The 21,772-nt window shown below is 34.3% G+C and overlaps 2 protein-coding genes across 3 annotated transcripts; both read right to left on the bottom strand.

Annotated features, from left to right (window-relative positions):
- Positions 1 to 10,700: 10,700 nt before the first annotated feature.
- Positions 10,701 to 13,087, bottom strand: LOC104888434 (albumin-2). Its single transcript, XM_010673405.4, has 2 exons — positions 12,963 to 13,087; positions 10,701 to 11,705 (listed from the first exon to the last, which is right to left on the bottom strand). Exon 2 carries the CDS (start codon positions 11,674 to 11,676, stop codon positions 10,960 to 10,962), a length of 717 nt encoding a protein of 238 aa, XP_010671707.1. The 5' UTR covers positions 11,677 to 11,705; positions 12,963 to 13,087; the 3' UTR covers positions 10,701 to 10,959.
- A 3,607-nt stretch (positions 13,088 to 16,694) lies between these two features.
- Positions 16,695 to 21,268, bottom strand: LOC104888433 (jasmonate-induced protein homolog). Of its 2 annotated transcripts, XM_010673404.4 has the most exons (3): positions 21,112 to 21,268; positions 20,134 to 20,520; positions 16,695 to 17,030 (listed from the first exon to the last, which is right to left on the bottom strand). In XM_010673404.4, the coding sequence occupies exons 2-3, from the start codon at positions 20,506 to 20,508 to the stop codon at positions 16,869 to 16,871; spliced, it is 537 nt and encodes a 178-aa protein (XP_010671706.1). In that variant the 5' UTR covers positions 20,509 to 20,520; positions 21,112 to 21,268; the 3' UTR covers positions 16,695 to 16,868. The 2 variants fall into 2 exon arrangements, with proteins under 2 accessions (XP_010671706.1, XP_010671705.1); XM_010673403.3 differs by lacking the exon at positions 21,112 to 21,268 and having other exon boundaries at positions 20,134 to 20,594.
- Between the last annotated feature and the right edge of the window lie 504 nt (positions 21,269 to 21,772).

Below are 21,772 nucleotides of genomic sequence, written 5' to 3'. Positions count from 1 at the left end.
AAGTGTCATAATTGATTTTATTAGTTTTTCATAATTTTCTTTCTGTTCATGTATGTCTCCTATTTTCATGGCATACACACATAATTAGAAGCATTAATAACCAATGTCAAATAATTTTCAATTCTAGTTTTCAACTATTTTCATAAGAGAACTCAAATCAATGACAAGATTATCTAAATTAATACCTAACTTTGGTTGATGAACTCATTTGATAAAATAACAATTTAGCATCAAATATGTAACTCCTAATTCGAGCTCCAACTTTCGTTGATAATATAATATTTAGGGCTAAATCGAGATGTAAAATTGACAACAAGAACAATAATCTTATCAAACCTTAAGCATATAACTCAATAACATGGGAATAGAGACAATGTAGTACATGATATATCTATCTCTAGGGCTCAACTAAATCTTAGATAAAGAGACTACTCGCTAATCATAACAATAAAACCAACAAAATTAATTGAATAGAAGATGAATCTTCAATCTCCAATCTCCAAATAGCATTGTTGGAACCCAAGGGAACACTCAAGAAGGGGGGGTTGAATTGAGTGGTGAAATCTAATCGATTTTCGCAAAAATCCTTTCACAGCTCAGTGCCAGCCTCTGAGCTGAACACTCGAAAATTGCTAATTTGCGTTTTTGCGAATAATAAACTTAAAGGATATTAGATTTGACACAAGATATAACGTGGTTCAATCTCACCTCTGAGATCTACGTCCACAAGAAACAAAAACTCTTTTATTTCTTTGAATCCTATAATATCAAACTCTTGATACAATACGATTCCCCTCACTACTAACCCTAGTAATGACTCTCAACACTTAACTCTAAGTGTTGACTCTCTCTATAATGTAGAAGTTACAGAAAAGAACAATCCTCAAAGATGTGCTTCTTAGTCAAGCAAATAGAGGACGATTACAATTGTGAAATAGTAACTTAAACCTAACCGCTCAGTGCTATGCTCAGTGCCAAGGAAATAGTTTTCAGCTTTTTACTTAGACTCGATTTTGCTCTCTGAAAACATGAGATTTAAAAGTGAATTCTGATTCCCTTTTATAGGCTTGGTTAGGACGAAAATCACTTAAAAAATATTTTTATCTTTTAATCCTTGATTTAAGGGATAAAACTTTATCTTTTTTCTATCTTTATCTTTTAAACAAAAAAGATAAGTTTTCCACATAGATTTTCTTTTTCAACTCAAAGTCTGTTTATATCTAAAAAATATTTTTCCAAATCCTTTTAGAAAATCTGAAAACATGTTTTAATAAAATTCTGTTTTATAAAAATCTTTTTATTTAAAACCAGTTTTTATCAAAAACGATTTTTATCAAAATCTTTTTTCAAAAACTCGTTTTTATAAAACTGATTTTTATTAAAATCTTTTTCAAAACTCGTTTTTATCAAAAACTTTTTTTATTAAAATCTTTTTCTTAAACTCATTTTCCTAATCCCTTTTGATTTCTGATTTTAAAAACTTATTTCCTTTTTATATAGAAATATAATTTTAATATAATTATTTACTTTCTTAACTCAAAGAAGATAATAATTATATTAACTTTATATTTCTATATTGAGCACATTACATATTACTAAGCATATTACATTTGAATCTAAAGTTACTACTCTAAGAAATTATAAACTCGAACTTCATTCTTGATTCTTCTTTTCTTCAAAGTCTTCGTTTATCAATTTCTTTCTTCATGCATCTGTTGCAACTGTTACATACTTTCATGCTATAACATATTATATTAATTTTCATCATCAAAACATAACATGTGCATAAAACATAACATGTACATGCACAACAAATTCCCCCTTTTTGATGATGACAAACTCATGAATATAATATTGTTAAATAAACATTTGTTCCCCCTTAAAGCATGCATATTGACTTTTGTTCCCCCTCAACCAATGCATGTTTAGATTATTTTCCCTTTTAGAATCTATCCGTACCTTAGATTAATATAGCATTCAATCATTCACTTGTCCCTACATGCTCATTTATATTTTATTCGCATTATCTCAACCTAGGATATTATCTCAACCTAGGATATCATCAAGATTCTAGTCAATATTATATGCTTTCTTTTCCCCCTTTTGTCATTCTCAAAAAGCATCAAAAAGACAAAAAACACACATATACTCAGAATAGATCCAAAATAATCCAATAGCTCAACCAAGTGGGCTAGGGATGCTGGTGCTACAACCAATACCAATTCACAATCATCAGAAACATCCATAAAGTATCTAAAAGTACCAAAGTAATTTCACAAAACCACAAGTTTTACAAAAAACTACAAAGCATCATCATGAGTTCAAAGTAGGACGGGGACAAAGGAAGATGGTCATGGTTTGGACATAAGTTGTCGGTGACGTTGAGCGGCAAGGGTATCACTGGCTCGTAGTCGGGCCACAAGCTGCTGCATTTGTTTTTGCATGTCACGCAAGCACTCCATCATCTTCAAACAGTTTTGACATGCCTCCTTTGGTGTAAAACCCCGAAAATCTTTCTTCAGTAATTCTCCTTCCAGCACACACAAATCCATTTTACTGAGGATACCATCATGCATCGCATCACTACTAGTGACTCCCTTTGAATTTGGAGCCAACACATCAAAAGCATCAAAAATTTTTGTGAGCCACAACCCGTAAGGATAGTACAAAGGAGTGTGGGACAGATTTTTCATATGAAGAACCATGAGGTGAGGAAGGCTAATAGGAATGCCATGGATTAACAGCCATAAAAGAACTTGGTCCATAATTAGACATTCCCCTCGGTTTTCAATACGGGGGAGAACAGATTTTGTGATGAGGTTGCGGAGAAGTTTATGTTGGGCCGAAAGATGGGAAACCGAAAAAATTTGAGCATGTATGGAAGGTTGACCCGATAAAGTACGGCTTATTGTTGCACTGTCAATTCCAGACAAGAGGGGCCACGACTGATGGGGTAAATCCGAAAACCCACTTGTGGGAACACCTAAAATTTGCCCGAGTTCAATCACAGTCAAGGAAATCCCAACTTCATTAACAATAGTAGAAAGAACCAAATTCTCATCAATTGATAGGTTGGCATAAAATTGATGTATCTCAGATTCATAAAAACCTTCATTAAAATTCAGTAAAGACACCCAGCCTTGAGATTGTAACGCATCCAACAAGAATTTAAACTCCGGCCGTGAGACCCAAGTGGTCGGGAAAACACGTCCGGACAGAATCTTGACCGAAGAACCTTTCGGCTTTTTAGAGGAAGACTTACCAGAAGTTGAAGCCTTCCGTTTTCGAGATGGAGATGCGGTGGATGTCGTAGCAGCGGAAGTAGACTTGGGCGCCGGAGATTTATCAGATGCCGAAACCCGGGGTCTTTTAGAGGAGGAGGGAGTCTCGGTCGTCGCAGTAGGTGAACCGCGCCGTTTTCGAGGCGGCGGTGTGTCTGATGTAGTAGCAGCGGAAGGTGTTGGAGGTTTTCGAGAGGATCTTCGAGTGGTCGGTTGTGGTACAGAAGTTTCCGAGACCGGAGGGTTATTTTGTGGTGGTTTTATGGGTGGTCGTTTTGAGGCGAGGGTTTTGACACGGCGTTTGGTGTAAGTAGGAGGTGGAGGATCATGTTGTGGTGGTGGAGAAGGGGTAGGATTTCGGGAAGGTGAGGGCGGTGGAGATGGCGGAGGTGACGGTGTGGGAGTTGGGGTCGGAGTAGGAGGAACTGACCGTTTCGGGGGGAACCGCCGGGTTGTTTTTCGGCCCATGGCTGTGTGGTGGGAGAGAATGTGGTGAGTTTTGGTATTTTGAAAAGGTGGGGTAGGAGTTTAGGGTTAAGTGTTTAGGTTCGAGTCCACTAAGCTCTTTTACTTCAAATGCCTTGCATTATTTTCTTAAAAAATTTTGAAAAACAAATTTTGGAGATCATTTTAGTTTTATCAAAGCAATATCAATAGAGATTTTCGAAAATTATGATACTTTTGTTGAAATTTTTTCATGGAATTTTTCTGAAGCAACTTAGGTGTCAGTTATCAGGACAGCATCAATAGCCTTTTCAGGAGTCTTGAATTAAATCAAAAACATCTGACTTAGTGTAGGTATAATCTTTTGAACTCTTAAGTTTGTAAAGGGATCAAATAAACACATAAATCAACTAGGCACTAGAAATCAACCCCAAGGCTAATCTAAGTTTTTCAAATCTTTCACGAGCAAGAATTTAGTGAAAATATCAGCTATTTGGTCTTCAGTACAAAATAAATTCAAGGGCTATATTACCTTTTTCGACATGATCACGTAAGAAATGAATCTAATTTCTATATTGCTTTGTACGTGAATGTTGAACAGGATTTTTAGAGATATTTATGGCATTGTATTTATCACACATAATGGGCACATTATCAATCAAAACCAAAATCTCTAAGTTGTTGTCTTACCCATAATACCTGTGCACAACAAGATGCGGCTGCAACATATTCAGCTTCTGCAGTGGAAAGAGCCACGGAATTTTGCTTTTTGGAAGCCCATGAGATTAAGCAAGGACCTAAGAAGGTGGCTGTTCCAGAGGTACTTTTTCTATCTACTAAAAACCTGCATAATCTGCGTCAGAAAAACCAATCAAGTCAAAGTTGCCTCCTTTGGATACCATAGATATAAGTTAGTAGTGCCTCTTAAGTATCTAAGGATTCGTTTGAGCTTTGAAGTGAGACTCCTTTGGACATGATTGAAATCTGGCGCAGAGACATACACTGTGAAGAATATCTGGTCGACTGAAGTTAAATAAAGAAGAGAACCTATCATACCTCGGTAGATTGTTTCATCTACTTTCTTACCATTTTCGTCCAGATCTAATTAAGTGCAGTAGGTACAGGTGTAGGATAAGTCTTTGAATCTTCCATACCATACTTCTTCAATAGTTCCTTCACATATTTCTGTTGATGTATCATGATGCCATTATCCAGTTGCTTGATTTGTAAACCTAGGAAGAAACTTAATTCTCCCATCATAGACATTTCAAATTCACTCTTCATTAGTTCAGCAAAATAATGACATAATAATTCTGTAGTTGCTCCAAAAATAAATCATCAACATAAATTTGAACAACTAGCAATTCTTCCCCCTTACTTTTCAGAAACAATGTCCTATCTACTGAACCTCTTTTAAAGCCATTTTCCATTAAAAAGATAGATAGGCGTTCATACCAAGCTCTAGGAGCTTGCTTTAAACCATAAAGAGCCTTATCTAGTTTATAAACATGTTTAGGAAAATTTTGATCAATAAAGCCAGGAGGTTGTTCAACATACACTGTTTCTTTTAAGTACCCATTTAAGAATGCAGTTTTGACATCCATTTGAAAAAGTTTAAATTTTTAAAAGCTGCAAAGGATATCAAAATTCGAATAGCTTCTAAACGGGCTACAGGGGCAAAGGTCTCATCATAATCAATTCCCTCTTGTTGGTTAAAGCCTTGGCACACTAGTCTGGCTTTATTTCGAACAATCATCCCACTATCATCCAGTTTGTTTCTAAAAACCCATTTTGTTCCAATTACTGATTGATGAGTGGGACGAGGTTCTAGATGCCAAACTTCATTTCTTTTGAATTGATTTAACTCATCCTGCATAGCCAAAATCCAATCAGGGTCAGTCAATGCAATTTTATAATTAGATGGTTCAATTTCAGATATAAAAGCATTGAAAGCACAAAAGTTATGAAGAGATGAACGAGTTTGGACTCCCTTTGATATGTCTGTGAGTATTAGGTCAGTAGGATGTGATCCTTGGTGTTTCCACTTCTTCGGAGTGAAAATTTCGTTCTGTGGCTCAGTGCCATGCTCTGAGCGTTCATGTTGTTTTCGTTTTCTTCAGCTTCTGTTGGTTCTGCCGACACTTCTTCTTCGACAGTTTCAGTTATCTCTTCTGCATCTTTTTCATTCTCGTCGCAGTTGTTGATTTGTTCTTCAGACTGTGCCATGCTCTGAGCCTCAGAACTTGTTTCAGGTTGATTCTCATCATGCTGTTTGTCTCGTGACTCTCTAATCAGTCCAATAGAGAAGTCTTCGTCATCATCTACCTGCACATCTTGTAAGCTTTTATCAGATTCATCAAATATGACATGGACACTCTCCTCCATACGCATTGTTCTTTTGTTGTATACTTTATATGCTTTGCTATGAGGAGAGTAACCAATGAACACTGCTTCATCACTTCTTGGATCAAACTTACCCAAATTATCCTTGCCATTGTTGTGAACATAACAAGTACATCCAAAACATCTTAAGTGAGAGATATTTGGTTTCCTACCTTTGATCAGTTCATATGGAGTTTTATTCAAGATGGATCGTACTTTAGTTCTGTTATATATATAGCATGCAGTACTTACTGCCTCGGCCCAAAAATTCACTTTGTAGAAGCATGGTTCGAGACATGTCTTCTAAAGTACGATTCATCCTTTCTACAACTCCATTCTGTTGTGGTGTTCTTGGTGCAGAGAAATTATGATCAATTCCATTGTCATTGCAGAATTTTTCAAATCTGTATTTTCAAACTCAGTGCCATGATCAGTACGGACAGACAGCAATTTACAATTTGTTTGATTTTGAACTTTTCGAATATGAACAAGAAAAACATCAAATGTTTCATCTTTCCCACCAATGAATAATGTCCAAACAAATCTAGAGAAATCATCAACAAGTACCAACACATATTTGCTACCACCTCTACTCCTTACACGCATTGGGCCACAAAGATCCATGTGAATTAGTTCCAAGGGTTTAGAGGTGCTAACAAATGTCTTTGACTTAAAAGATGATCGAACATGTTTGCATCTAGCACATGCATTACAAATTGTTTCCCAATCAAAGTTTATGGATGGTAAACCATCTACTAAATCCATTTTTCTCAATTTGTTAAGCAGTCTAGAGCTAACATGTCCAAGTCTTTTATGCCAAAGTAGTGGATTATCTTGTAGGGCACTCATGCATGAAATTTTCTCATTAGGTAAGGTATCTAGACAGATTATATAGACATTGTTTAATTTTTACCTTCCAAAATTACTTCCCTAGTTTTCATATTCAAGATTTGGCACAAATTTGCCTGAAATTCAACAACATTACCTTTATCACACAGTTGTGATATACTTAACAAGTTGTGTTTCAGTCCATTTACCAACATAACATTCTCGATGGAGTGTGTTAGAGACTTGCCGACATTGCCTATTCCAATGATCTCTCCCTTTTTGTTGTCGCCAAATGTAACACACCCTCCATTGTGGGCTACTAGTGAGAGGAATTGTGTTTTGTCACCAGTCATATGTCTTGAGCAACCACTGTCGAGATACCATAGGTTGCTTCCTCTCACGTTTACCTGCACAAGAATACTTGTTAGTTTTAGGAACCCATACTTGTTTGGGTCCCTTTTTCTTACGTTGAGCATCTAGAATGTCTTTTCTAACCAGATTTGAGTGACATGTTTAATGTTCTTTGCAATTCGATTTTTCTTTTTGTTACAGTCCTCAATTAGGTGTCCATTATTACCACAAAAGTTGCAAATAAAATATTCAGGAAGGCCAACATATTTTCTTTTTCGAAAGTCTCTTTCGAAGGGTCTGGCACTGAGCCTGGCACTGAGTTGCTGGTCAGAATAACCTAATCCTGTTTTGTTCGTGTTGTTTGTGGTGCAAGTTAGGTAATTTAGAGCATTCTTCCCATTGGTCCATTTTTCGTGCATCTTTCGAGCAATAGAAAGTTGTGATTCCAAATATTCAACTGAGGTGTTCAAATCACTACTTCTTTTTCGGGAAATCTCTAAGTCCTTTTTAACCTTATCCAGTTCTTCTTTTATTTTCTCATCACTAGGTAGCGTAAGTGGGACAATTTCAGATTGTTGTCTTGATTTTTAAGTTCATTCAACTCGTGATTTAAATTTTCAATTTGTTCCTCAAGACTAGACTTTTCAGCTTGGAACTCAGTGACTGGCACTGAGTTGTTTACAGATTTCAACTAGAGTCTTTTCTTGTTTTAGTGTGTTTATCTCTAAGTCTTTCTCGTCAATCCTTTTTATTAGAGTTTTGTTTTCTTTCAGCAATTCCTTATATTCTGTTTCTAATCCAATTTTTAGCCTGGTCAAATTTTTTATTTCCTTTTTCATGTTATCAAAATTATCATTCATGTTTTGACAATCATCAATTACGTTTTCAAGCAATATGACAAGCTTACTTTTGGAAAGAAGATGAATTGAAGGTTTTAAAGAAGTTAGACTTACCTCACTATCTTCTTCCTCTTCAAGAGGGTTCGAACTCTTAGCCATCAAGCATAGATGTGAGTCGTCCTGGCTCAGTGCCGTCTTCAGAGTGGTCTGTACAGCATTCAGACATAATTTTGCTTCGTGGCTCTGAGCGTGGCACTGATCTTCGTCAGAATCCGAGTCTCCCCAGACTGCTGCGATCATGGCTTTCTTGTACTCCTTCTTAGACTGCTCTCGTTTTTCTCTAGGCTTTTCTTCATCCCACAGAGGGCATTCTTTAATCCTGTGATCATACTCACCACACTCGTTTGTACCTTCATGTGCCAATTCCAGTGTGTCCCAGATTTCCTTAGCAGTGGTGCACGCAGAGATTCTTGAATATTCATCAGGTCCAATTCCAGATTGGAGAATACTCATAGCTTTGAAATTCTTTTCTGCCTTTCCGTAGTCCACAGAATTGTACTCCTCTTCCTCTTTGTCGAACAGGTTACCTTCATCATCTTTGTTTTGAATAGGAAGAGGTCCAGTCTTTATGATTCTCCAGCATTGAAAGTCAGAACCTTGAATGTAGATCCTCATCCTAGTCTTCCACCATCCATAATCTTTCCCGTTGAAAATTGGACACTTGGAATACTTGTCGCGAAAGTCGTCTTGTGTGTTCATGGTTTCTATTCTCTAGATGTGAGTCTTACGAGAATAGCCTGCTCTGATACCACTTGTTGGAACCCAAGGGAACACTCAAGAAGGGGGGTTGAATTGAGTGGTGAAATCTAATCGATTTTCGCAAAAATCCTTTCACAGCTCAGTGCCAGCCTCTGAGCTGAACACTCGAAAATTGCTAATTTGCGTTTTTGCGAATAATAAACTTAAAGGATATTAGATTTGACACAAGATATAACGTGGTTCAATCTCACCTCTGAGATCTACGTCCACAAGAAACAAAAACTCTTTTATTTCTTTGAATCCTATAATATCAAACTCTTGATACAATACGATTCCCCTCACTACTAACCCTAGTAATGACTCTCAACACTTAACTCTAAGTGTTGACTCTCTCTATAATGTAGAAGTTACAGAAAAGAACAATCCTCAAAGATGTGCTTCTTAGTCAAGCAAATAGAGGACGATTACAATTGTGAAATAGTAACTTAAACCTAACCGCTCAGTGCTATGCTCAGTGCCAAGGAAATAGTTTTCAGCTTTTTACTTAGACTCGATTTTGCTCTCTGAAAACATGAGATTTAAAAGTGAATTCTGATTCCCTTTTATAGGCTTGGTTAGGACGAAAATCACTTAAAAAATATTTTTATCTTTTAATCCTTGATTTAAGGGATAAAACTTTATCTTTTTTCTATCTTTATCTTTTAAACAAAAAAGATAAGTTTTCCACATAGATTTTCTTTTTCAACTCAAAGTCTGTTTATATCTAAAAAATATTTTTCCAAATCCTTTTAGAAAATCTGAAAACATGTTTTAATAAAATTCTGTTTTATAAAAATCTTTTTATTTAAAACCACGGTTTTTATCAAAAACGATTTTTATCAAAATCTTTTTTCAAAAACTCGTTTTTATAAAATCTGATTTTTATTAAAATCTTTTTCAAAACTCGTTTTTATCAAAAACTTATTTTTATTAAAATCTTTTTCTTAACTCATTTTCCTAATCCCTTTTGATTTCTGATTTTAAAAACTTATTTCCTTTTTATATAGAAATATAATTTTAATATAATTATTTACTTTCTTAACTCAAAGAAGATAATAATTATATTAACTTTATATTTCTATATTGAGCACATTACATATTACTAAGCATATTACATTTGAATCTAAAGTTACTACTCTAAGAAATTATAAACTCGAACTTCATTCTTGATTCTTCTTTTCTTCAAAGTCTTCGTTTATCAATTTCTTTCTTCATGCATCTGTTGCAACTGTTACATACTTTCATGCTATAACATATTATATTAATTTTCATCATCAAAACATAACATGTGCATAAAACATAACATGTACATGCACAACAAGCATAGTAAATAATCTAGGGCAAACATGATGAATAAACTCCAGAGAAAACCTAGAATAGAAAATAACGTGAAACGTGAAAAAATGAATGATAAATCTAATATAATTAGAAATCTTCTAATATAAATATATAATATTATATATCTCCTAATACTAGTAGGAAATTAAGTTACAAGATAAGAAAAGTCAAATAAATCATTAAAGGACCGCAATTAGCAAATCCACATGCGTATATGAGGCGTTAGAAAAACAGGGACCAACATACGAATCTCATATCTCCCTAAACATATGAAGTATATATATAGTAGATTATATGTGACATACAATGCATGAACTGTTCCAATATTAGAAGGTTTCCAATATTTTATCATCTGCTTGTATCAAGAACATACAATGTGAAAAAGACAATATACAATGGAGAGGAGGTCACCATACAATTTAAATGAACACAATAAGACTTGTTTAATATAATAATATTATAGAAAAGTATAGATATTAAAATAAAGTTTGTTACGCATACATATACTATTACACAATGACTGGCTTTAAGCAGCATTAGAAGAGGATGAGGCCGGTGTAGCCCCTCTCGTTTAATTATAGCTCATGATCGAAGAGCTTAATATAACCCCTCTTGTTTTATTCCACACATTACATAATACTTAGATCGTGTAGGTCATACATGCAAATCATATATGACACAACTTACGCAATATTTAGTTAATTGGCAACTAATTTGCGGTTGAGATTCTTGCGAGGCAGGATGCTAGCTAAACCCCTCCAAGAGTCCTTAATTTTCCCAGACCACCTTAGCTCATCATTTGTTGCGCCTGGAGTAAACTTAAGGCGTCCATACGAATCACCTTTGAATAAATATGCTTCATTTGGTACATGTAACGCAAAAGCAGCATCAAAGCCATTTTCAAACATGGTACCTCTCAAACAAGGCCAATTTTGACGTATAGAAGTGATTGTAATCAGGTGACCATTAGCACTATAGTTGATACGAGCATACTGATCCCCCTTAAAGAGGTAAGCTTCGAAAGGGCGCGATGACTCGAATGCAGCATCGACACCATTTTCAAAGACGGTCCCCCGTAAGAAAGGGAACATATCTGCGATTGGCTTAGGCCCCGTTATGATCTTGTCGTTCGGAGAGTCTGGAGCGTAGAACCATTTTGCGCAAATGTTGCCGGAGAATATGTATGCATCCCCTTGATCTTGAGATGCGAATGCGCAGTCTATTCCTTGATTTGCAAACACAGTGTCCTTAAGCGATGAAAATACATCGCCTAGGCGAGCTGGTCCGTACAATATCTTGTCATCTTTCGAATCGGGTGCATAATCATCGAGGACGTATTCATTCTTCATGAATATATAAGCTTGATTTGGGTGAATTGATTTGAATGCAGCAGTCACATAGATATCGGTCGACATTTTTCTTTTCTTAATTACTTGATGATCACCTAGATAAGAAGACATGTCGAGTAATTAGAATGATACATAAGTTGATTAAGGTATGAGCAATTAGACTGTTAGCGCATATAGTGATAAAATATTAAAACTTTTACCATATATTCCGGTGTACCTTGAACATAGTATACTCAAGGTTATTTTTGACTCATTCTCATTTTAAATCCTTTAATATACTCAAAAGGGATAATTCTAAATGAGCAAAATTTATTAGATGAGAAACAAAATAGTCTTGGGTATAGGATGTACATAATTAATCCTGATGTACGATAAATATATTGGAAAAAATTCCTGTAACGTCATTTGAAGTTATAATTACTAGGGAATTGCATGAATAACTTTAATTTTCTTTATAATAAATTATTGTTCATTAATCGAGTAATTGATAATCTCCACGCTAGGTACTAGGTTGGATTTTAATCTAAAACTATTATCTTAGACTATGTTTGGCAAAACTGACTGAAATGGAGCTGAAACTGATAAGGTGACTGAAACTGATTAGGTAGCAGCTGAAACTAATTAGGTAGTAGCCGAAACTGATAAGCTAGCTGATTGCATAACCTGTTTGGTAATATTATTTATGACTGTAGCTGAAATTCATTTTTAGACTTAAAAACATAAAAAGAAAATATCTTTTTAGGCTTAAAAAGATAAACAGAAAATAATAATAATAATAAAAAATTCAGCACCTGATCTCAGAAGCTATATTTTACTCCAACTCAATTTCAGTCAAATTTTGGACTTAAATTTTATTTAAGTTCCTCCACCAAATACCACTAATCATATAAGGTGACTTAAAATTGTAACACCTTATCATTTAAGTTACCTGAAATGCATGCTTCCCCAAATAGAGCCTTAGTAGTTGATACTTCCTAAGTTATCGACACTTTTGTGATTTTGACGTCATGCACATAAAAAAATGAAAAAACTTTATCTACTCACTATTAATAAAGACTTGTTGAGAGTTGTGGTAGTGAAATCCAACTCAACATAATAATTATTTTTTAATTTTCTTTTAGCAATAGCTTGTCTACACGGTAGGTAGGTGCAACAATATCCTAGATCATTACTCTTGTTATCACGCATGTCTTATAATGAAAGAATGAATTGTAAAAAATATTGTAGAAGTGGTGGGTGATTACTGAATCACTAAATGAGATGGTTAGACAAAAATATGCACAAGTACTTATGAAATAAAATAGGAGTACTAGTATAAAGAGAGAAGGGGAGGGGGAAGGAGGATCCTTTACCGAATAGTACTCGTGCTAGCTACAGCCTACAAACTCTATCAGATTTGTAATGAGAGCATAATTAATCGCTTTGCTATTTATAGATAGTACAAGGGGTATTAGCGTCATTTCATATTTAAGTCTGTGAATAATATCAACCTCCGAGGAATCGTGGAACGTTACATAGGCCGTCAGTAGCGTAGTGTATACGCACGCAATTTTTATTTATTTATTTTTTTGATACGAACGCAAACTTTTTCGACGATGCCTTCTTCCTCGAACCATGCAAATCTCCCTACGTCACTTTCTTAACATGCCCAGTTCACTAAATTAGGGATAAATTACGACAATTACTATGTTCATTAATTCATTAACTTGTTTGAACGATATTGAGGTGGGTTAAGAAGTCTACTCACCAACTTAATTTGAGTTATAATGAAATAAAAAAAAAAATTAATTTTTAAATGGATCTGGATTAATGTGAGCTAAAGTTACGTTTTTGGTTATAAGAAAGATCGAGGAGAAAGAAGGCTGGAAGGGAGGGTGGGAGAAAAAAGTCGTCTGACAAATGGACCATACTTGGATAAAAAATGCACCTCATAAAGTCATAACGAGTTAAGATGGTAACTTTTAGCAAGTTAATTTTTTTTTAAGCTGCCTCCTTTCCTTTCTCCTTCTCTAATTCTCTTCCAAGGGTTTTAATTTTCTTGACCTCTTAGGCCGGAAATAGTATGATTTCTTTGGAAATCAAACTATTTTCGACCCTTTAATTTCCTTGCTCTATAGGGTTATTTTCTAGTCTTTTCCTATTTCTTTTGTTTTATTGTCTCAATCTATGAGAGTAATTTCATCCTCCAAACCTAGCTAGCAAGCTTCCATCCTAAAATAGATTGACAATAGGTAAAATAGCCTATTAACATTATAACTAGTCTCCACATAAGTCTTTCTCTCTCTATATATATTTCCTCAGTTCATGTATGTGGTATATGTTCACTTTTTATGCTGAATAGAAAAAAAAAAAGATAGAATTTGTTACTAAATTAAAAGAACAATTCAAACACAATTAAAGCTTCATCTATCAATTTTCCCTACTTTTAAGTACAATAAAAAGGCTATATATAAGCTCAACATCAACCAACGAAAACTAGGTAAAAGACTCTAGCTGACCCAGTAACTGACGCCCACTTCACTACTTCACTAACTAAAACAATCGGCTCCTATTATTAAGTCACGCACACTTGCAATAACCAAATCATCCTAAATGATACTAAACTCCACATATCCTAAACTACTGGAACTAATTTTGAATAAGTCACTCAACATTTTACGTAACCAAATATGCTTATTAATCAACAATATATATACATATATGGTTGGGTTCTAGTGAGAACTCTCTTATGGTGAGAACCACTTAAAATGAGCAAAAATTTCCTAAAATGAGCAAAATAAAAAGTAACAAATGAGCAAAAACATAAAATGAGTAAAAAACATTAAGTTATCAAAAACGTAAAATGTACAAAAATGTAAAAAAAGAAAAATGTAAAATGAGTATAAAAAAGTTTAATGAGAAAAAAAAAGTAAAATGAGCAAAAACGTTGATAAATGAGCACAAAATGTTAAATGAGCAAAACCATAAAATAAGTGAAACAAAAAATGAGAGAAAATGTATGTTATGAAATGATCAAAATCTTCGTAAAATGAGGAAAAATGAGTGGTTCTCACCATAAAAGTTGGGTTCTCGTATGAACTTAAACATATATATATATATATATATATATATATATATATATATATATATATATATATATATATATATATATATATTATATATATATATATATATATATATATATATAGTTGAGTTCATGTGAGAAGGGAGTTTTATATGAGAAGTGAGGAGAAATTCTAACCCTTGAATCATGTCTTATTTAATTGGCAAGATTAAAAAACTTAAAACAACTAAAACCCCAAATTGTAAACGCTTCTCAACATAACCTGCCTTGTCTCTCCTTTCGCTTCTCTACGTTAATTTTTTTTTTCAATATTAATTCAGTGAACTTCGTCCCTCATTATTAGTAAATTCGGCGCTCAAGATTACTTCAATAGACGCATACAATATGAGAGAAGAAGGTTAGTATTTTGTTTAATTTTTTGTTTTTTTTAGAATTTTGATTCAGTTTTATATTTCATATTTCATTCAGTTTTGCCTTTTTCGTGCGATAGGAATTATTTTATGTCTCATTCACTGTCCCAAAATATGTTACCCTCAAAAAAAAAAATACTTCTATGTTACAAGTATAGTGAAATATTATGGAAAATACGCAAAATTGGTTGCAATATCATAAACTATGACTTTGGACGCCTAAGTACCACAAACATTAATAGTTGTGAAAATATCACAAATTATTAGCCTTCGTGCAAAATATATCATTAATGAGGTGCCAGGTCAATTTTTTTTGGTTGGAGATTCAAATTTCAAATTGTGCAATCATACAACTAATTTTTTTATATGTACATGAACGACATGTAATGAGAATATGAGATATGTTGAACAATGATTGAGCAGGCCATGTGGCTTATGAACCTTCTCAGGATCGCTTTTTGAAAGATTATATAGAATACAAATTTTAAGATAAATTTGAAATCAGTTACAGATAAAATAGATGTTTTTTGACGGTAAAATGATGGCGCAATTAAGTTAATGGTCATAAAAAAAAATCTCTTAGACAACTATTTGGAACATTGTAAAGATGAACTCCTTGTCATAATTTAGGTGCCACTATGTGAACATGAAAAATGATATTCCCATATCCGGTATGGGCCAATATCATGGCATTTATGTAACTAGAACTTTTTGCACGCGATGCGTGCTTGAATTTTTTGCGAAACATAAACTCGATTTTCTTCGGCATAAGAGTCACAATTTGAACATTAGACATACGAAGTATAATTGTTTTTAGTTGCAAAATTTGATTGGTTTAGTTTATGTCACTTATGTCTCTCACCATTCTTTTTGTTTTGTTTTTTTTTTTTTACTTTTCAAAGTTAAATTTTATGAACAAAATAGAAATTTTATTGAATTTATTTATGATTTTTAATATTATAATTTTTTAGTTAATTTTTAAATTAAGTACAGTACTTCATAAATTGTAAAGAAAGTAGACACTTTGATTTCAAGTCAATTTTTTCATAGGTTGTAGTTTGTAAGTGAATTTTTAAGTTTTTGTAAAATTTCCTCATTTTAGTGATTTGCATAACGTAAATTATGCAATTTTATGATTTTAGTTGACTTGTGAGTGATTGTTATATTATATTTTTGATATTTTTGCTTAAAGCCCCCTTTCATTTGTGAGTGAGTGTTGTAATTTTATTCTCGGTAGTTTTCTTTTAGTGCCAATTTTGATTTTGTAATTCCTTTTGTAATTTAGAAAGGAAAGGGGGGCAAAATAGGCGTTTCAAAAGAGGACACCATTGCTCCCCCCCTCCCTTATATAATAGAGATTTTTATGACAAAAGTAATATTAAAAAATTATAAATTTTTTGTTTTTCATTTTTTTTGGGGTCTCGTTAGTTGAAATCTTATATCATATCTTAACAATATCTTATCATATCAGTTAGCTATTAAATCATATCTGGACTACATCTAATCATATCAAATAAATGATATAGGAAAAGTTGTCCCATACCGGATATGAGACTATACTTTCTCATGTAAACATGTAGAAATTGGGTGATAAACTGATAACTGATATCTGACAGGCTTCAAATACTTGTCGCACGTTTTAATAACAGTATAATAAAATAGAAATGTCTGCGTTACAAACTTAGCAAGAGGACGTTATTGTGTATTTCTAGTAGCTTATTTTACAATGCCTACTTGCAGCATGACTTTGTAGCTAGGTGTGCTCATCTAGCACTTATAGCAGGCTAATTAGAGAAGGAAACCATTAGGATTTGACCGTAGTTTACTGCCAGTGCCTTGCCTCCTAGAACTGTGTCCTCGAATCGACTTGTGGATTCCGATGCATCAAGTTTAACTTCGATTACATCCCAGTTAACTGGTCCTGTTGGCCCAGCTTCTACGTAAACCTGTAGAAAGTTTTTTATTAACGCATGTAAATTAAATACTTGGTTGAAAGCAAATATTTATCTAGAAAAGTATTTTCCTCGCTTTTCACTGTTTGGTTTGGATTAGTTCGAGGTGGAAAAACCGAAAAAGTATGGATTGAATTAACTTCAATTTCTAGGATGGAAAATTCTTTCCCTGAATCAAACAAGACACAATGCAAACAAAGAAAGATTATTGGGTTTAAAGGAAAGTTATTTTACTTGCAATCAAACAAAGAAAAATCAATCTAAAATTGAGTTTTTCTTCTGAAATGATTTTTATGGAAAATCACTTTCCGTTGAAAATATTTTCCGTTCAATCAAACACACCCTAAATGTTTGACCACTTCTATATTGAATTTGGACTAATAATTTTCTTAAATCATGAAAGTTAAATTTATACTCTTTTAGTTTATAAGTTACTCAACCCCTGTAATTTTCAGGTCTTCAACATTAACATATGAAAAAATTTATATTATATCTTGTTCACGAGTACAAAAAGTATAAAAGAATTGATTCTTGAAATAAACATTGAGACGAAATTCTTAACAACTTAATATCGCTTGTAAGAGCAAGCTTATACACTATATCAAATCTTTAGTAAAAGCATGTTGTATGGAAAATAGTCAAGGAAAGAGGATAAGTTACATGGATCGTATAATTAATACTTAGATGCATCTAAATTTGTTCATATTGCAGCACTCCTCGAAAATTCTTTTTCTAGGCTCCGAAACAAAAAAAATACCCTAGGAGAAACCCTAAACATCAGCCGCTCCACCAAGCTCGCTGGTGGCCAACCTAGCGCACAGTCGCCGGCGAGCCTGCCTTCCCTGCTTTTGTTTCGTTTTCCATTCCCTATTTTTTAGATTTGTGTTTCCCCCTCCCCTGTTTCAGTACTTATCTTAGGTTTCCCCACCCCTTCTCGCGAGTTCGAGTCCGTTGGTGACAATCCGCCAGTGCCTTGCAGGTGCCCGTGGAGTGGCTCATCAACGGCAAGTTTCTGTCCCTTCACCTTTGTGTTTGTCGGGCTTCCCTTCCCCATCCCCTGTTACGTTTAGTCGTCAGGCTTCCACCCCATGTTTCATCCGTCGGCTTCCCTCCCCTCCCCTATTGTGTTAATCGGTTGGTGGTTCTTCAGTTGTAACGTTTGTGTCTTCCCCTTCCCGTGTTTGGTCATGTTTTGTAGTTTAGGTTCGGTGTTACGAAGCTAGTGATGTGTGTTTTCGATTTTTTCATGTTTGTTTCTTTCAGATCCGATGGCCCTTGCCTTTTTGTGACTGGTTGTGCTAGCCTGAGTGTTCGTTAGTGGTGATCGGTAGGCAGTTCAAGGCTCTTGGTTTCCTATGAGAAAGGAAGATTCAGGTAACCTGGTAGGTAGAGCCAATAATGCTGGAGTTAGGCATGTAGTTTTTGCCACCTTAGGAATTCAGGTGTTGGTAAAGATGAAAGGAGGTTCTCTCTTACAATCTGTTGCACGTCGGTCTTATGGGTTTGGGATTGTCAGTTTGGATCTTAGGATCCGTCAGTGGGGCAAAGAATTCTTCAATCTAACTCACCCCAAATTCTCATGATAGCTTCATCAGGTGTCATCACACCTGAAAAACACATCTTGTGGGAGGCACTCCAACTTGCTTTGGGACACGTCAAGACCTCCAAGTACGTCTTCCGAGTTTCAGTCTAGTATGACTGCACTCCGGATAGGCGGATACCCTCGCACCAGGGTTAGAAGTCACTAAATTAAAGATCATGACTTCATTTTTAGTTGAATCAGGAGAATCCTAGGAGGATCATAAGGAACCTTGAGATTTCGCGTCTAGTGGACATTGGGATCTACTAGCTGTTGTACGACAATCTCTCTATGAAGATCGTCAGGGTTTTGTATCTCAACATATTTCCTCTCCTATCCAACCTCACCCGCCATGGCTCAAGACAAACTTCTTTTATATTGGACACATAATAGTGATTTCTTTAAAAAGTAAGTACGAGTTAATGTAGTTCTTGTTAGTGTTTGTTGTTTCTGTTTGGTTGTATTAGTATTATGATGTACTTCAATTTTTAATTAATGCAAAGTTTCTCGATGTCAAAAAGAAAATACTTAGATGCATTTGATAAAATTTTTTTGCGTATAGAAATAGTATTTGTGTATAAAAATTGCATTTGTGTGCAAAAGTCGGTGTTTGTATTGTTTTTCTTATATTTTACCAATTTACAAAGCACAAACACAATCTTTTTTTAATATAGAAAGACTAATTTCATACAAAAGTGTTTTGTTAGATAATGTTATGGCTGAGTTTTCGCAGACGACACTGACATGACGACATAATGACGCGATGACACGGTGACGTTTGACATGATGACGTAGCAACTATGGTGTGAAGACGTGACAGAGAACATGAGGCTAGAACTAGCAATTATGCAGTAACGGTTTTGCTAATTAAGGAAGGAGCTCAATAAGGCATAAAATCAGCCGTTGGGGAGCGTGGATTATGACGTTGAAGTGTAAATGAGAAAGATCTCCCATGATCAAAGGACCGAAATTAATGTAATAATTGTAGAATTTATTAGATATTCGTTGGAAAAAGCCAAAGGGAAAAAAGAGGCATACAAAAGAGAAGTAAGGATCATTAGTCAAGCATTACGCAACATTACCAGAATTAAGCTAAGGAGAAAGATATTCTGTAACGATTGTCACTTGCTATGAAAGACAGTCAACCATAATAGATTGGTGGATCTCCATCCACCCGCGGTTTTTACCCATCTTCATTGGGGTTTTCCACGTCACCATTTTTGTGTGTTCATCCCCTTTGATCCCCATTGCATTCATTCATTGCATTATCTTACACATAATCTGATTGAATCGTCCCAAACTTTAATTTCGTCGTAAGAGATAAATTTTAGCATAAACAGATAACACATCTAACTCATTAGAACCCAATCATTTCTAAGAAAGGAGATTAAGTTTTTTTATAATATATTTATTTTCTTTGAAATAGCCAAACTCTCAAATTAGATATGTAGGTTATATATTTTTTGAAATAGCCTATTATTTCTAAGAAAGAAGAGTAAGTTTTTTTTATAATACTACCTTCTTGCTTGGATTGTCAAAAGCCACAAGCCATTTTCGAGCAGTGGAGTTTGCACCATCAGCATAAAGCACTGCCCCCTTAGAGCCTGGTGGAAGAAGCCCTCGGTGCTCGAACTCTGCGGGTTCACGGTGATATGGTATAACCTGGGGGTAGGGCTGTACTGAACTCCCAGACCAATTATGTTGATCAATCATCTGCAATTTTGCATGATCTTTAAGACCATTAAAGATATAGCCATGAGTAACAGCTTGCTTCTTAACGTCAACCTTAGCCTCCAAAGCTATTTTACAACTTGCTGCCTCTTTCAGCTCCTCAAATTTAGCCTTTTCCTCATCAGTAAGCGCAGTTGCTCGGAGTAGTTGGGCTGCAGCCATGGTTGTCTTAGCCTGTTTAACAACTCAAGTATCGTCACATAAGGTTTGTTCTCACGAAAAAATTTATATATAAGGAGGTTCTTACCTATTTTATGTTTTATAAGGTGGTTTTTGACAAAAAAAATCCACTTTTTTACAAAAGGTACTATGTAATGGTCTATGATTGATTTAATTAGAGCGCGTTTTGAAAAATGGGTATTAGTTAATATCCACTTATCCTATTATCGTTTACCTACTATTAGGCTTTTACAGCCTTACTAATACAGGTTAGCTATTGTCAATATAGGTTGTCAATATGATATAAGTTGTTTAGTAGTTTCAGAATCGAATTAATAATTTGTTTGTTATTTATGATCGTAATATTTGCTTTTTATGGTGGATATATACATATACTTTTTTGACGTTTGTACGCACAATTGTGATAAAAAAATTTCTATATTCATTATAACAAATTTTTTTTTTTAAAATGATAAATTACGAATATACAAGAGATAGATAGTCCTGCACCATAAATTTATGCATCGATGTGATCAAGAAATGAGATTCAAAGTAATCCTCAAGGTTCAAACAATCAGTGAAAGAGAAGGTGGAAGTATTTTTTACCTTAGTTGAGAATTCGCGGTACACGTACGATCAGGAGCAAAGTAATGTTGAGAAGGAATATGACTATCAACTATCAACTATCAACTATCAACTATCAACTAGTAGTACGGATTTATAGAACCGGCGGTATATATGAGAAACCACCCACTAAATAAAGTGGAGATACTACCTTTGCCAATGCACACTATTCCTTACTATCGGTGAGGGATTCTTTGTTTTGGTTAAAATATATGGTTGAGATACAACTCTATTTTGTAGAGCTGCATTAAAACTCTATAGGATCTAGACTCGTTTGAGTTCAAATATTGTTTTTGGCAAACTAGAGGTTTTATACATCTCACAAGTTGAATTTTTTTTATTAATATTAGAGAAAAGCTCAACGCAATCCTAAATACCGTATATAAGAAGCTAAAAATAGAATTAAACAAGCATTAACTTATCATTTATTACATATATTAATGTAAACTTTTGTCATAAATTTACAACTAATTTCCACTTTAAACAATGTATTTATATCTTATATGCAGTCCTTCAGAGTTGAATATAGCATAACCCTAATTAATAAGGCATTCTTCATTTTTCCTAGTCATTTTAGCTAGCACAGCCACGACTTGGTTGCTTGTCCTACCTACATGTAAGATTGGTGAGGGATCTTTGTTTC

The sequence above is a fragment of the Beta vulgaris genome, chromosome 3, assembly GCF_026745355.1.
Source record: "Beta vulgaris subsp. vulgaris cultivar EL10 chromosome 3, EL10.2, whole genome shotgun sequence".
Lineage (NCBI taxonomy): Eukaryota > Viridiplantae > Streptophyta > Magnoliopsida > Caryophyllales > Amaranthaceae > Beta > Beta vulgaris.
This window is presented reverse-complemented; position numbering and strand designations above follow the sequence as displayed.